This window comes from Phoxinus phoxinus, assembly GCF_949152265.1.
Source record: "Phoxinus phoxinus genome assembly, chromosome: 15".
Classification (NCBI taxonomy): domain Eukaryota; kingdom Metazoa; phylum Chordata; class Actinopteri; order Cypriniformes; family Leuciscidae; genus Phoxinus; species Phoxinus phoxinus.
The window spans coordinates 6,087,391-6,103,116 of record NC_136890.1 but is presented as its reverse complement, the minus strand read 5'-3'; the positions used below and the strand labels follow the sequence as shown (position 1 = coordinate 6,103,116).

The 15,726-nt window shown below is 40.4% G+C and overlaps 1 protein-coding gene across 7 annotated transcripts in view; it reads right to left on the bottom strand.

Annotated features, from left to right (window-relative positions):
- The window catches only part of agtpbp1 (ATP/GTP binding carboxypeptidase 1), a 41,940-nt gene that overhangs the window by 23,368 nt on the left and 2,846 nt on the right, over positions 1 to 15,726 (bottom strand). For 3 of the 7 annotated variants that reach the window (XM_079638400.1, XM_079638402.1, XM_079638401.1), the window contains exons 4-9: positions 5,669 to 5,736; positions 5,496 to 5,559; positions 3,438 to 3,584; positions 3,123 to 3,275; positions 2,869 to 2,962; positions 395 to 432 (exon numbers count right to left, since the gene is read on the bottom strand). In XM_079638400.1, coding sequence (XP_079494526.1) covers positions 395 to 432; positions 2,869 to 2,962; positions 3,123 to 3,275; positions 3,438 to 3,584; positions 5,496 to 5,559; positions 5,669 to 5,736 — 564 coding nt within the window. Of the gene's footprint in view, positions 1 to 394; positions 433 to 2,868; positions 2,963 to 3,122; positions 3,276 to 3,437; positions 3,585 to 5,495; positions 5,560 to 5,668; positions 5,737 to 13,681; positions 13,949 to 15,726 lie in introns of those variants that run through there. The other 4 variants (XM_079638404.1, XM_079638403.1, XM_079638406.1 and 1 more) reach the window with 3 other exon arrangements.

Below are 15,726 nucleotides of genomic sequence, written 5' to 3'. Positions count from 1 at the left end.
ACTGTGGTACAAAAGGGTTAATGCTTTAAGTATAAATCAGGAGATAAATCTAGAATATTTTAATTCTTTGCTAACATTTCTAATATTCTCATTACAGTAATACATAACTTTAAGGTAGTAAAAAAACTACTACAATTTATAAATATATCACAATTTAAATTATATCATTATATAATTTGCATTATATAATGTTATTTTTACAGTTATGAAAATTAGATTTTTATTTATTGTGATAAAAATGCGGAAAACTATTATGGGAATAAAGTCATACACAAATCATGTAATTTGGGTTTCTTTTTCTTCATGCAAAATATATATTTTTCTCTTTTTTTTTTTGGTGTATAATGTTGACATGTTTTTTTTTTTGTGAGGATCATCCAAGGAGGCATCTTACCAGACTTCAATAATGCTGCCAGTGTGTCCAAGGCCACCCTGAGTTGGAAAAAAATTGAAAAAAAAATCAATAAAATGAATGATCAATATCAGTCTTGTAACAATTAGACAAAACATCTTGGTTACAATTGTAACCTCTGTTATGTGTCGATATACCAACTCTAGCGGTCGCTCTTGGGAGCCCCAAACACCTCTGACATATTCAGAAAAGGTTAATGGAATTGGCGACTGAAATTTGCATATCCAGCCACTCCCCGGACATGCGGGTATTAAAAAGGGCCGGCGTGCTTCACTCATTCAGGTTTGTGAGGAGCCAAGACACCGTCTCGACCATTTGAGCAGCCATTCAGAACTGTGGCAGGAGGAACACTACGTCTTTGTTCCCTCCATCAGGGAACGAAGGTTAGAATAGTAACCAGGACGTTCCCTATCTGTCGGTCTCTTTGACGTGTCGAAATACTGACACTAGGGGTCCCTATACTAAAAGTCAAAACTAGCGTTACGAGCTTCGGTAGTGCAGATGCAAAGTAACAAGTGCACTCAACCCACTCAAAACCTTCCAACGCCCAGAGGGTATAACCCCTAGTCTCCCTTCGCCCCTAGGGGATTTTCCATTGCATTTTTCAGTTGCACAACTGGTTGATAACGTTGGGAAGCGTTCTCTTTCTCTACTGAGAAAGGAACACTATAGAGAGCACATCATATCTGAAGGGGAGTTAGTATGTGGAAAATACAAGCTATGGACTTACCTGATGGAAAGTACTACATAGGAAAGAAGTCTCTGTGGTGGGCTCCACCAACTAGGGGAGAGATTACCAACCACAGTGACTGGCGACGGAGCAGAGCTTTGTCCAGGGGAAGACACAGTGTTCAATAATCAGGGGAACCGAACAGTGGAAGAATACATATTGAACCGCTGTTAGGGAGTCAACACATATGGAGCAAAACTTGAGATGCAAAGTTGTTGGGTGTAGCCCAGCCCGCAGCTCTGCAGATGTCTCCTATCGAGTCACCATTCCCCAGAGCCAAAGAGTCCTCAATCCCAAGGGGCACGGTAAGCATTAGTTGCATCCACAATCCTGTGGGCCATTCTCATTCTAGTCGTAACTCGTCACGCTTATCTGATGCAGCAGATCATGAGGAGTTCTGCATCCATTAAGGTTCTGGTGCAAATGTTCGATGCCTGGCCGTCATGATAAAGAGAGCCATGAGTATCGTGTGTGTGTGTGTGTCTCTGACCCAGGGGAAAGAGGAAACTAGCTCTTCTGCTGATCATGTGGGAGCCTGGTGTTGTCTGGCCATAGAAAAATGCTCTCCTCGCATCCCTCCATTGGGAGTGACAATTGTCCACAATCCTAAGGCGAGCAGATCTACCTCTCCTCTCCTGGGTCGCCCATTTCAGGTTCGCTTTGAAACCTTACAAAGGGTTCTTAATAGCCTGTTGACAATGAGTGTTGACATCGCCCGACCCAGAGCCTGTGGCGTGACCGTCATAGCTCGTAAGGTGTAGTCGGTCACCAATTGCCGTTCCTGCATCATCTCTGTATCGGTACCCCATTTGTGCAGATCTCTCAACACTTTGGCCATAACATGCAGGGCGGAGGCGGCCTGGCCAGTGGTGTTGTAAGCCTTTGAGAGACAAGGTAAACTTAGGGTGGTGAAGACAGAGGAGCTGGTGTACCGTGTTCTAGCAGAAAAAGGTGCTTTCCACAATTTCACCAGCTCTTCTTGCACCTCTGGGAAGGAAGGAACTGGGGCAGTTCACGCTCAGACTCCAAGAATCAATCGTCCAGCCACAAGCGCTCAGAGTCCGCACCAGCCCAATGCACGCTGGGAAAGCACGGCTGCATCTGCTCAGCATCTGCCTCAGACTGAGCCGTTACACCCGAGGGTGGAGGCTCAGGTGAGTCTTCAGCTTCTAAAGATGCAAGCCCGCCCTCTAATGCTGCCATTGATAATTCATATTCCTCGCCAGCCCCGAATGAGAAATTAAGCTCACCCTAGGGCGAGCCGCCAAACTCATCCGGAAGAACACGAGCGTCAAGAGGAATGGGAGTCCCATGGGAATTGTAGAGGATTCATAACCAGAGGTAGAAGCACCAAGACGTGAAACATCTGAGGTGACTCTTGGTCTCTTGAAAATTAATGAGAGCCGCAAGCGCAGTGTGCCCATGGTCATGTCCTCACAGTGAGGACTTGAATCGTTTAGGACAATGATCATTGCCATCCGAGGGAGACGTAAATATACTGCTCCCAGAAGGACATGGACAAAAAGGCATGCTTGAATGATGCGCTCAAGGGGAACGCTCTGCACTTCAATTCTATTGGCCTTTTCCGAATTCATCAGAGGTGTTTGGGGCTCCCAGGAGCAACCCCTAGAGTCGGTATTTCGACAAAACGTTGATGAGACCGACATATATGGAATGTGCATTATATCTTTCTCAGATCTGGTAAACAGGAAGACACACTACATACTTTAGTAGAGTGGTGCTCTTTTTGCTAAAGGGTCCAATAATATCGAACATGATCTCCAAAGCGCCACTCCTTCCCAGCGACACTGCATTTACCACTACAAAAAGACAGAAAATCTTGAGGTTCACTAATGCCCTACTGTAGTGATGCAAAATGTATCAGTGACCAAATCACATTTTCATATCTGCATATTACAAAGGTATATCTTATTGTAAATTTACTACAGAGCATATAAAATGTAATGCGAGTGAACTTACAGTTGCTTGAGTAGACCCGAAGCACCTGCAGGCATGGCAACAACAGCTTGTAGTTGTGCAGATTATGTTTCACTAGATTCACAGTCACATTCAGAGCCCCGTTCAGACGCGCTTTAACACCAAACTTCTTGTCTGAATAAGGAAGTGATGTCACTGGAAATTGTTCATTTGTCTACTGCAATATCTGACATCTTATTCAAACTTCATCAATTCAAATAGATAAATAGTAAATGTAGACTTACAAGATTATGTTTGAATTGTACCAAAATAGTGTGTATTCTGATTTTAGTTTATAAGTTTTCGTGTCTTTTGTACCTTTCGGGCCAACTTTAAATAGTAGAGAATGAATGAGAATCATTAGTTCCTCATTGGCAGGAGGGTCTTTGCTGGAGCTCACTAGCAGCTGCAGCAGAATCGCTGTTCCTCCCTTAGACACAAACACCCCGGTCCTACGGCCTCCACCTACCACAACAAGTACAGCAGTTAGAGTCAAAAAAACATTTTGCTAGACCTGACACAGTCATTCTGTCCTTCAGAAATACAGTCTACTGATTACAGCTTCTGATGTGCCACTCTGTTGTGATTGGTCTACCACTCATTGCAATATCTTTATTTAGCTCTGCCTTCATCAGCACTTGTACAGTTGTACTTGTAGTGTCAGTTTTACAGTATAAATTCGAGCCTGGGTCTTCATCCTTTATTTGTGTGCATCAAAGAGGATTGCTTTCGCAGCGACATGTCGACAATACGAACCAACGTCTTTCAGTCTTCGCTACAACTTGAAGCTTTTGATACTACGCTTAACCCTGGGTTCATTGTTTTAAACACTGCTTTTAACCCCGGGTAAAGGAACATTTCACACTTGTAATTTAGAAGAGGGGTTAGTACTGCTTTTTTTGGGTCAGTGTTATCCCTGCAAAAGTGTTATCCATTGCGGTGTAAGAATATTACAGCTAGCTACAGACAACCAATCGCATACTCATATTTGTGTGCTTTGGACAGTCACAGAAGCACTGCGCATCGTATATAAACAGTAAATTCAGCGTTTCAGAGGAAAAATGTAAAATGATGCCAGAAACAGCGACAATTTGAGTGAAGAAGAGACTGTTTCATTCTTACCTGTATAGTCCGAAATGTCCATGCAGTATAAACTCAATAATACAGTCGGCAATACAAGGATGCGCAATGCTAGAGCTTTTATGTAAACCGGCCACGTGCTGCATTCGATCAATCAATGATCGGGTCAAATGAGACGTTGTTCGTGAGTCAAGTCTAGTACAAATAACTGTCTAAATCAGCAGGTAACAATGGTCTATATTCATCATTCGAAAAAAGAAACCGAAACTATGACTGCAGATATACCGTATTTTCCTGACAATCACACCTATAAGTCACACTTTTTTTTCATTGTTTGACTGGTCCGGCAACTTATAGTCAGGTGCGACTTATACATCAAAATTAATTCATACTGACTGAGATGAACCAAGAGAAAGCATTACCGCCTACAGCCGCAAGAGGGCGCTCTAGTTGGCGGAGTTGTTCAGAAGCGACACCGAGGAAGAATTCAATGGATTCAGTGTTGTGGAATGAGATCGTGGGAGCTTGGTGAACTTGCTTACCGTTAACTTGCTTGTTGGACTCGCTGGCTATTGTTAATTTAGCCTATTCAGCCTCCCATGTATATTTTCTTTATCCTATTGTGTAGCTGAATAACTGTTAATGTGTTACGTTAACACACCGGACACCTATTCAGCCTGTTGTTCTGTGTGCTATTGTGTAGTTGAATAACTTGCCTTTCCAGATTAAATGTCTGTTCTCGGATTTTGAGAAATACATTTCTAAATAAATGCGACTTATAGTCCAGTGTGACTTGTATATGTTTTTTTCATCTTCATGACGAATTTTTTGACTGATGCTACTTATAGTCCGGAAATACGGTACAAACCGTAAACAAAGCAGCGTTTGGTTCCCATTTTGAATATCAATCATGCTGATCACTTTCTTCATTCCATTCACTTTCATCACTTTCACTTTTATTCACGTGCATTTACTCGCTAGCTAAACTGAACAACCAATCAAAGTGATCTCTCTCACCCACAGCCTGATACTGATTCAATTGGGTGAACTGCCGTCGATGTGAGGAACACACTGCAAAAACTAGCCGACAGATGCTCACCGACGGTCGACTGTCAGCTTGGTGGGTCACGACACTTAGTTTAAATAATTTAAGTACTTCAACTTGAGATTATTTAATTTCAGTTAGTTGCCTAGGTAATATTTCTCACTTTTTTAAGTTTTACAATACATTTTACTTCACAAAAAAAAAAAAAAAAAAAAAAAGTTTTAGGCAACAATAACAACACTGAAACTCACCCACAGTCAACAGTTCGTTCAAAATACCGAGGATGTTCAGATTGGTCTGCAAATCCCGTGTATTCTGTAAAGAATAAAGTAGATTAGCAGCTGAAAAGAACTTCAACTTGAGCGAAGACAAAACAGATGTGATTTCATGGCAGCGTAAAGTTGTCAGTTCTGAGTGATGGTACCTCGAGAGATGATAGAATGACCTCCATCCCACCAGAGCCTTTAGACACCACCTCCTTACGGGTCTTCTCTAAAACATGACAAAAACATTCTGTTAACATACTACCCATGATTCAACAGTTGTTCTTAAAAATAAAATTTAAAATAAAATAATAAAGTAAAAGGAAGCTTGTTTCCACCACTGAATAAAAAAGGTAATTGTGACTTTTTATGAAAAAAAATTCTCTCGCAATTGCGAATTTACATCTAGCAATTTTGACTTTTTCTCAGAATTCCAAGATTTAGGCCGTGTGTCCACCAAAGCGCTTTTAGCCAGCTGAAAACGGCGAGCTATGTGCGCTTGAGAGTGTTTTGGCAGCGCAGTTTTTTTTTTTCAGTCGAGACGCTTCGTTGCTATGATACAGAATATCCGTTGGTCGGTGTGGTATCAGTCCCGTCCCTGCTCCACTGTGATTGGTCCGTTGGGTAAAAAGTGACCGTGATGAGCGTGGCGTTTTACCCAAAGTTGAACATTCTTCAACTCTCGGCGACCTGTAAAAAACGGCAAACGCTCAGCGCTTCAGCGTGAAAAAGACGCTCAGTGTCTCGTTACGCTCATGGCGTTTTAAAAACGCGGCACTCCCATTGAAAACAACTGAAAAGACACACCAGCCGTGTGAAAAAATGCTTTGGTGGACACACGGCCATAAAGTCGTAATTGCGAGTTATAAAGTTAGAATTTTGAGAATTGCAAGTTTATATCTCGCAGTTCTGATTTTAACTTTCATTTTAAAAAAAGACATGAAATTACCACTATAACCAGTAGATTGTGGCAGAGGAGCACTTATTGGCTTAATAGCCATTTCTACTCCCTAATATATGGAAAGGCTGCTCACTGCAGAGCAAATAGGTGGAGCTTAAGTCTTAGCTCACCCTCGCTAGACGTCCATCGAGGAGGAACGAATGTAATGTGGACCTGATGAGTGGAGCTAGAATATCCAACTACACCCTAAGGCCGTGTGTCCACCAAAGCTTTTTTTCACGCGGCTGGCATGTTTTTTAAATTGTTTTCCATGGGAGCCCCGTGTTTTTAAAACGCCATGAGCGTAGGTGCTGATCGTCTTTTTCACGCTGAGCGTTCAGCGTTTTTACAGGTCGCCGAGAGTTGAAAATTTTTCAACTTTAGGTAAAACGCTCATCACTGTCACTTTTACCCAACCGTCCAATCACAGTGGAGGAGGGGCGGGACTAATACCACACTGACCAACCGCCACATTCTGCTTGTACAAAGTCAACAGATGACAACAACAAGCAGCAATAATAATGGAACAAAATAATTTAAAACAAGAGCCAGAGAAAATATGTTACATTGTATAGACATTTTAATATAGAATCAACACAGAAACAAAATATGTGTGAAATGAGATACTAGTAACACTTTCGCGGATATTCCGTATCATAACAAGCAAAGTATCTCATAATGCTGCACTGCCAAAACGCTCCCAAGCGCCCATAGCTAGGTGTTTTCAGCAGAGCGCCTGGCGTTTTCAGCTGGCTAAAAACGCTTTGGTGGACACACTGCCTAACCCTACCCCTACCCCTACCCCTACCCCTACCCCTACCCACAACTCTATCCTTACACCCCATTAGACATCCAGAGAGGTGGAGCTGGACGTCATTTGACTCTGCAGAGAGCACCACTTGAATATATGGGAAAAAGTAGGAAGTCACAAAGTCGCATGACTATGCTTTCACTTTCCCTTAATCCCTTATATTTTAGCTGATGCTACTCTGAGCAATGTCATTTAGAGCAGTTTCTGTGTTTATTTGCCTCTTCACGAATTGCTTGCTGTATTCCTCATTTGTAAGTCGCTTTGGATAAAAGCATCTGCAAAATGAAAAACTGTAAATGTCATGAAAAACTACAACTTTTCTTCAAATTGTGACTGAATTATAAAGATTACACAGCTCCTTTTATAATCACTGATGCTTTTGGTCAGTTCAGTATGATCCTATAAAAGAGGCACATTTAATAAGAGTAGAATATTTACTGTTACTGTTGTTAATAAAAGGAAATTGTATCTCCATATCAATTCAAGCTCAGTGCTTTACTTTTAAATCTCCAATAAAAACACACATTTAATATTATTAGTAACTGGACTTAATTCAAACCAATAGTAATTTTATGATTAAATTAACTTTATGATACATTTTCCCCCAGCATTACTAAATCAGCTGCTGAAGCCCTGAAAGACATCATTAAAGTAGTCAACGTGACTCCAGTGGTTTAACCTCAATTTTAAGAAGTGACGCGAGTGCTTTGTTTGTGCAAAAAAAAATAATAATAATTAACCACTTTATTTACTAAATATTAATCTCCAATCACATAGATTACTCTACTGTTGTCTTTACTACCTTTCTGGGGCTTGAAAGTGTTAACTTAACGTTAGTTGCGTGGCCTGTCAATGGAGGGACAGAAATGTCTCAGATTTCATCAAAAAAAGTCTTTATTTGTGTTCCACAGATGACTAAAGTCTTGCAGGATTGGAAAGACATGAGCGCAAATAATTAATGACAGAATTTTCATTTTTGTGTGAACTATCCCTTTAAAATTATTAAAGCATTAAAGCATATAAATAACAGTTTGATATAACAGTTTATGAATTTAACTAACCTTAAAAGTAAATGAGAGAGTAAAGAGACGAGAGTTACTCAAGCGCTCCTCCGTGTTGTTTGAGGATGTGCTGCAGTTGTCATGGTAACTATACTCTCTCTCAACTGCCACCCAGAATTTAGAAAATGCAGCTTAACTATTCAATGTAAACTCATTAAAAGTAAAGTCCCATTTCACTCAGCGGCCATCTTTGAAACGCCTCTCGGGCATACAAGTGCAGCTCCAATCTCTTTGAATGGGGAAACATCAAATTCTCCAAAACTGTTCGCCAAGCTTACGATTAAACTTCATATTTGAAAGTACCAATGAAATCTGACAACAACTGTCTAATCAATTTAGTTTACACGCTCGAATCATGACAGTCTTAGTTATAAGTAATAAAAATAAAAAAACTCAATGTAGGCTGGTCACAACATGTCTGAGTTTTTAACTAAACTATTAACTAAACAAGTTCCCTGCTCAAGTACAGACAAGTCTATTGGTTTGAACCAGTTGCATAAGCATAGCCATTATGTTAAGCCAGTGTCTTAAGTAAGAGTATGACCAACTAGCGGTTAGTCAAGGGGCAATCAGTCTTACTTTTTAGTATCACATTAGACCAATCTACGTTTTTATGTAACTAACTTAAAACAGTTATGAACGGTCTTTAAGAACTTGTAAGAATAGTCGTTTATGCAACCGGACCCTGGTGTACTAGACAACTAAACTATCACCATCCACTAGGAGTTGCACTTTAAAATTTTAAGATTAAGGACCCTATTTTAACGATCTAAGCACATGGTCTAAAGCTCACGGCACAAGTGCACTTAGAGCGTGTCTGAATCCACTTTTGATAGTTTAACGACGGGAAAAATGGTCGGCGCACCCGGCGCATGGTCTAAAATGGTTGTCCCTATTCTCTTAATGAGTAATGGGTGTGTTTTGTGCGTAACGTGCAATAAACCAATCAGAGTCTCATCTTCCATTACCTTTAAAAGACTGAACTGAATGCTTTTCTAGTGAGGAAAAGGATCTGCTCGCGCGCAAGGTTAAAGTGCGCAAGCAGACCATCTACGGGACAAGCCGGATTCCACCATATCTTTATGTACACAATAATAATCTTTTACATTGTGATCCTTTTATGTTTCATATTAGGCATGTTTGTGCGCTTCCCTGTGTGTGTAATAAGCAGAGTGTACGTGCGTTGTGGACCCACCTATAGGTGCACATTACTAATGGCTCTTTAAATTAAAAAACTGTTTTTTGTTCATTCTGTCAATGGCACAGTCTATTAGCCTGGCTCCGCCCTCCTACATACTTCCGCTCAATTTTCATTTTCCTTCAGTACTAGGTCTGGGATTGTGGTGTATTCTTGGGTTTTCTGAAATCAAAATTTCACCGGTCCAATCAGAGAACAGAGGGAGTGTCTGAGAACGATGACGTTGATGTCGTGCGTTAGTTTGAGTTGTAGTTCAGTAATGGCAGCGGAGAAAGATGCGAGCGATCACTGATCACTACACAGCATTTGCGGCAGATCCGAACAGAGCGCAACGGCGTATTGTTAATGATTACAACCGGCTTCGACTGAATACATTATCATTGTCCTTAGTGTCAAATATACATTTAGAATTTGTAATTGTTCCGTGAATTCTTAGATTTGAAGAACAAAACCTGCAGCTCTCGTTGACAGACATCTTATTCTAAACACAATCCTCTGATCATTCGGATACGTGTTTACGGCCGGTTCAGGCGCATGACATACGTCACGACCAAACGTTAGCGATTGGTTATGGCAGATCCTGAGTGGCTCTGGGCAGATCCAATAGTTTTAAACTTCAACAGCGTACCCGCCTACAAGGAAGTTAACGCTTGTCAATGGAGAGAGGCCAGACTCTCTGTACAAATGAAATGTACGAGAGTCTGGAGAACCAGGCTAACAGTCTATTTCAGTTGCCTCAAAATAGCAACGCACCAAGAATGCGCCTGAATACACCTCGGCTGAACCCGAAATCGCCCCCTAAACCCTCAATCACTATTCACTACGTTAGTAACCACAATCTCCACTAATACTGTTTACTTAAAGGAGTGAATGAAAAAAAGAGCGAGCGAATTCGGACAGCTGTTGTGCGTACATCGGCTGTACACTAGTTATTGCGGTGCAATGTGGGATTGAATAAGTGCACTCAATAACATCCACTATGGTTTCGGACACCACTACAAATGACTCTGCCTGCCCTCACACAATGTCCTTTTTGGCGATTTCGGAGTCAGCCCCCGGTTTCAGACCAGCAGCCCATGGGCGCTCAGATGGGCGCAAATGTATTTGCTTTTTAAAAAAAGTGCCGCAGGACGTGAAAATGATAACTGCGTCAGGCTGAAACTAGAAAAAAACACTTGCATCGTGCCTGGCGCCACATTGTGCCAGATATATGATAGGGCCCTAAGACTTGTATGTTTTCCAGTTCTCAGTTTAGACTTGAGTGTCAGTGCCATTGTTTTGTCTCAAGATGCAAACCAGTAATGTTTTAATAACCAGCAATGCAATGCCTAATCCTGGCTTAATCTAAGCCCTGTGTTTTCCCCTGAAATATTATTAATAATATTATTTATTGTAAAATTTAGATTGTAACATTCATCATATTTTACACATTTAAAATCCAATAGCATCACTGAAGAAATGCCTTCTTGGCAGAGACCTGGGAACGTAAGCGTTAAAGGGCCTATTATGACACAGGCCTAAAATAGCGGAGATGTTTTAGTATGGCATTCGGCCAATAGAGAGGTGGATCTGCCTCAGTAACAGCTGAATCATAGTTTGGCATTATTTTTATTTGAATAGTATAGCCTAATTCAGATTATATGGAGTTGACACACTAAATTTGATTTTATGCTTATTGTTGTCCATAATCTATGCTAGACATGGAATTAATATGGCATTTATATATGGATGTATGTCTTTATTTATTCATTATACACTACCATACAAAGTTTTGGGGTCTTTCTAATTAATAAGAAAGTATTAATTCAATTGAAAGTATTAATTAAATTGATCAAAAGTGACAGTAAAGACATTTAGTAATGACTTTTTAGTCATTAAATTATCCTGAAAACAATATCACAGTTTTCACAAAAATATTAAGCCTCACAACTGTTTTCAACATTTATATTAATATGAAATGTTTCTTGAGCAGCAAATCATCATATTAGAATTATTTCTGAAGGATCATGTGACACTGAAGACTGGAGTAATGATGCTGAAAATCCAGCTTTAAATAAATTACATTTTGCAATATATTCAAATAGAAATCAGTATTTTAATACTTCACAATATTAACTTATTTTTATCAAATAATTGCAATCTTTGGTCTAATCTTTTGAACAGTAGTGTATAAATGTGATATTTATGGAAACTTAAACAAAATGAAACAATTTAAAAGATAATTGAGACTTTATATCTCACAATTCTGACTTCTTTTCTTGCAATTATAAGAAAAAAAGTATTTTTTCTTTTGATATACCTTTTTATTTTGTATTTAGTGGCGGAAACAAGCTTCCATAGATATTGAATATTGACTTAATTGAAAAAGAACACAAAAGTATTTAACAATAATTTCCCCTCCCTCCCTCCCCACAATTTTCATCTTTTCTTTATGACCTTAAAAATGGCACTAAACCTTTGTCAAAATAATGACACTTGTTGACCAGTTCTATTATTAGAGTACAAAAGATCAACTCAACACACTCACAGTCTAAAGACTGCAGAGTAACGTTAAAACTCGAGAAATGAAAAAGCGAAGCAGTCGAGCAGGCAGTGGAACTAAATGCAACACCTCGGGAAGAACAAGACGTTTGGCCAGCGTTAAATATATCAGCGTGCTTGAGTTATGGATGCCAAGATCCCTCTTAAATAACGTGCGCATGAGACGCGGACGCTCCATCTACTATTAACGGCAAATTCACTTTTACATATCCCAGCCTCGATGTACACACACATAAATAAAAAGTGCTGCGCAAATCAGAAACTGATGACATGGCAGAAGGCTGGAGAGTACACATGTCAGGCTGAGTTGGTTTCAATCACTCTGAACTCTCCAATGGACACGGAGTAACCGGAGAGACACGAGCAAAGATCAGACCAACACATCAATGCATATCAAAACGGATCCAAGTGCAGAGTAACAAGATCACTCCCCCACCCAAATAAATAGATGGTAAGAACATGCGAAGACATTTCAAACTGAAATATAATTTTTTTAACTAGCTGCCACAAGTTAATAAATCAATTACATTTTGACATTAATTCAACCTATACACTTCTGCGCTTTTCACAATACACATTCAAATCAGCTTTACAGAAATTCATGATGTTAATCTTTATAATACCCTTAATGTCTAACTGTCCACATTTAGCAGATTAGAGCACTTGAGATTTGCTAAATAGTACTAAAATGTGCGAAATTATAAAAGAGATGAAAATTTGAATAATTTTAGGAGCTGCTACACTATAATACAGCATTGCAGCATTAGCAGGTCTTTGTCTTCTCAGGTGTGAATCAGGACATTATTCATGACCTTGTTGGATTGCCTTTCCAAACAAAAAGTGTCTTACAAAATTTAAATCAATCTATTGTTTAATGTGAACGATTAGCACGGATGATTTTCAGATCATTTTGAAGTAAAAACTCTAGGTGATAACATCCATTAGTCAAAAGTATTGTGGGAATATGTGAAGTTGGTCGTTTGTGGTCTTAAATCAGAAAATTTAAGTTTGAGTTTTTTGAATAACCACGCATAAATAATATTCTCTCAAAAATGCAAACATGTACATACATGTTGCTCACATATTATGATAGCCATGTTCGTGCTAAATAGAGTGTGATTACACCTTTGCCATTCATATGTTTATAAGCAACTGAAAAAAATACAAATATCAGTGCATGTCAAAACATCTCAAGGACCCCAAAAACACCTTAGACCCCAGAGGGTTAAAGGTATAGTTCACCCAAAAATGAAAATGTTGTTATCAGAGTTGGCGTCATCTGAAGTCCTGAAGTTGGTTCTTTCCTCTGCTGAACACAAGAGAAGATATTTTGAAGAATGTTGGTAATCAAACAGTTGACGGTATGACCATAGTATTTTTTTTCCTACTGTGGAAGTCAATGGCTAACGTCAACTGTTTGATTACCAACATTCTTTAAAATATCTTCTCTTGTGTTCAACAGAGGAAAGAAGCTCATACAGGTTTGTAACAACTTGAGGGTGAGTAAATGATGACAGAATTTACATTTTTCAGTGAACTATCCTTTGAAGTGTGAAACTTGATCATCACATATCATAAGTATTGTTTGGAAAGTTTAGAAGCCGTAAAAAGATCTGATCTTACCAGGGCTGCACGAGGGCCGACACACACCACTCGTCTTCCTTCTGACATGGCTTCTATCCATCTTTATTCCCAACACATATCCAACCCACCACTCTTCACAACCTGAATACACTCCAGCGCTTCATCCATAACACTGATACCGGAGAAATTCTACACCGGGGTAATCATATTTCACATAGACACAGACCCCTCCCACAGCCCAGAAGCTGTCAGTCAAAACACACACGCCTGCAAAGCCCACAACAGATCAATGACGGTCACGAGCATGTGAGGATATGGCCGAGAATGTGAAGGGGAACTGAGAGAGAGAAAGAGAGAGAGGGGGAGAGAGAGAGAGAGAGAGAGAGAGAGAGAGAGAGAGAGAGAGAGAGGGAGAGAGAGAGAGAGAGAGAGAGAGAGAGAGAGGGAGGGCACAAGGGGCGACCATTCGGAGACGTGGGAATATTTCCATATTTTATCTCAGTTGCTGATGGTCACTGTGCAGACAGTAGAGATATTACGCATATGCGGTGTACGGTTACAGTCAGCGGGGGTCAGGGGGAGAGCGAACGAGTGCTGGATATCCCAGAGCTGTCACATTTCACAGAAGATCTCTTCAGCATCTCAGCAAGCTCAGGCTGTTTGATGCTTCAAGAGATTGTAAAAAAAAAATCCATATGATTAGGTCCAAATTTTCTGAAGAGACACGATCGCTTTATATGGTGACCAGATTAAATTTAGGCTTTTATTCACATATAAACATTGATCAGCAAACATAAACAGAAGCTCAATACATGCTTGACGCGTGAGAACAAACCTCATTGGTTCTTGCTGACGCTCAAACGTGATGCGTAACACGAGAATGAACCTCATTGGCTCTTGCAGAAGCTCAATTGTGATGCGTAACACGAGAATGAACCTCATTGGTTCTTGCAGAAGCTCAAACATGATGCGTAACACGAGAATGAACCTCATTGGCTCTTGCAGAAGCTCAAACGTGATGCGTAACACGAGAATGAACCTCATTGGTTCTTGCAGAAGCTCAAACGTGCTGCGTAACACGAGAATGAACCTCATTGGCTCTTGCAGAAGCTCAAACATGATGCGTAACACGAGAATGAACCTCATTGGCTCTTGCAGAAGCTCAAACGTGATGCGTAACACGAGAATGAACCTCATTGGCTCTTGCAGAAGCTCAAACGTGCTGCGTAACACGAGAATGAACCTCATTGGCTCTTGCAGAAGCTCAAACATGATGCGTAACACGAGAATGAACCTCATTGGCTCTTGCAGAAGCTCAAACGTGATGCGTAACACGAGAATGAACCTCATTGGTTCTTGCAGAAGCTCAAATGTGATGCGTAACACGAGAATGAACCTCATTGGCTCTTGCAGAAGCTCAAACGTGATGCGTAACACGAGAATGAACCTCATTGGTTCTTGCAGAAGCTCAAATGTGATGCGTAACACGAGAATTAACCTCATTGGTTCTTGCAGAAGCTCAATTGTGATGCGTAACACGAGAATGAACCTCATTGGCTTTTGCAGAAGCTCAATTGTGATGCGTAACACGAGAATGAACCTCATTGGTTCTTGCAGAAGCTCAAACGTGATGCGTAACACGAGAATGAACCTCATTGGTTCTTGCAGAAGCTCAAACGTGATGCGTAACACGAGAATTAACCTCATTGGTTCTTGCAGAAGCTCAAATGTGATGCGTAACACGAGAATGAACCTCATTGGCTCTTGCAGAAGCTCAAACGTGATGCGTAACACGAGAATGAACCTCATTGGCTCTTGCAGAAGCTCAAACGTGATGCGTAACACGAGAATGAACCTCATTGGCTCTTGCAGAAGCTCAAACGTGATGCGTAACACGGAATGAACCTCATTGGTTCTTGCAGAAGCTCAAATGTGATGCGTAACACGAGAATGAACCTCATTGGCTCTTGCAGAAGCTCAAACGTGATGCGTAACACGAGAATGAACCTCATTGGCTCTTGCAGAAGCTCAAACGTGATGCGTAACACGAGAATGAACCTCATTGGCTCTTGCAGAAGCTCAAA